This window comes from Buceros rhinoceros, unplaced genomic scaffold (genome assembly GCF_000710305.1).
Source record: "Buceros rhinoceros silvestris isolate BGI_N320 unplaced genomic scaffold, ASM71030v1 scaffold35702, whole genome shotgun sequence".
NCBI lineage: Eukaryota > Metazoa > Chordata > Aves > Bucerotiformes > Bucerotidae > Buceros > Buceros rhinoceros.
In genome coordinates this window covers 4,454-5,656 of record NW_010398913.1, presented here as the reverse complement: position 1 = coordinate 5,656, position 1,203 = coordinate 4,454, and the positions used below count along the sequence as shown (strand labels likewise).

Here is a 1,203-nt window from a genome sequence, read left to right as displayed (position 1 = left end):
GCTACCTGTGGGCGAGGTGTGGAAGACGGGCCAGACGCTCCTCAGGTGAGATCAGGGACCGCAGCAGGGGGTGGATCTGACCCACTGGTGGACCAGACCCACTGGTGGACCCGGTCTCGAGGCACCCTATCCCGGAGCTGGGGATCCCCCCAACATGACCCTGCTGGGTCATTTCGCAGATAAGAGGCTCCTGGAGAAGACGGAGGACACCATGACGTCATCAGAGGCTTAGCCCCCAGACCCCAGAAGACCCCCTTCTGTGGGGCAGGAAGTCGTTGACACCCCTGCCCCGTGGGCCCCACAGCCCCCAGCTCCCCGCGCTGAAGCTGCCGTGGGTCGCGGTTCCTCCATGCGGCGTCGCCAAGTCCATCAGGGTCCACCCAAGGTCTTCTCAGAATAATCCCAGTCTGGGCCCCCTGGGTGGGCAGCAGCATCCGGTAATCCCTATTCCCAGTCCCATAACCACCATAATCCTTATTCCCAGCCCCACAACTGCTCTAATCCCTATTCCCAGCCCCACAACTGCTCTAATCCCTATTCCCAGCCCCATAACCACCATAATCCCCATTCCAGCCCCATAACCCCCACACCCCCCTGCAGAGTCATCTCCCCCCGGTGCCACCAGCCACCACCCTCTCCACACTCCCTCCAGGATCATCCCTTTCCCCAAGATCTCCCACCTAAGCCAGGATTAATTCCCCATCCGGCAGTGGGGATCACGGGGTCTTCTCCTGCTGGACGCAACCACCTCTGACAGAGAGGAGGGGGCTCCAAAGCCCCTCCAGAAGCTGTTGAGATGTTCCTCAGCCCTTGTATTTATTCAACCCAGTAAAGAACTCCCATAGAACGACGACACGGCGTCATGGGGGTCCAGGAGGACTTCGCGAGGTGGAAGGGGTGGAGGAACCACTCCCTTGGTCATGGTGGGGTGGAGACGGTGGGGTCAGAACTCAAGATGTTGGGTGAGATGTTGTCCTGGGTCATGTCCCTCATAGAGCGACCCACGGGTTCAGAGCTGAGAGCCCAACCACCCACCCCTCAGTGAAACCAGGAGGGGCTTCAGGATGTCCCCCGGTGTCTTGGGGTGTCGTCTCCCACCAGATGAGCTGGGCACAAGGGAAGAGTAAATGCGTGAGGCAGCAGAAGACAAACGTGGTGGAAGTTCACAGCACGTATCTCAAGACCCTTGTGGTCCAGCCTCCA

The 1,203-nt window shown here is 59.9% G+C and overlaps 1 protein-coding gene across 1 annotated transcript in view; it reads left to right on the top strand.

Annotated features, from left to right (window-relative positions):
- The window catches only part of SSC5D (scavenger receptor cysteine rich family, 5 domains), a gene marked incomplete at its 5' end in the record, with an annotated part of 4,654 nt that extends 4,422 nt beyond the window's left edge, over positions 1 to 232 (top strand). The window contains one exon of the mRNA XM_010131288.1: positions 180 to 232. Coding sequence (XP_010129590.1) covers positions 180 to 232 — 53 coding nt within the window. The remainder of the gene's footprint in view (positions 1 to 179) is intronic.
- Between the last annotated feature and the right edge of the window lie 971 nt (positions 233 to 1,203).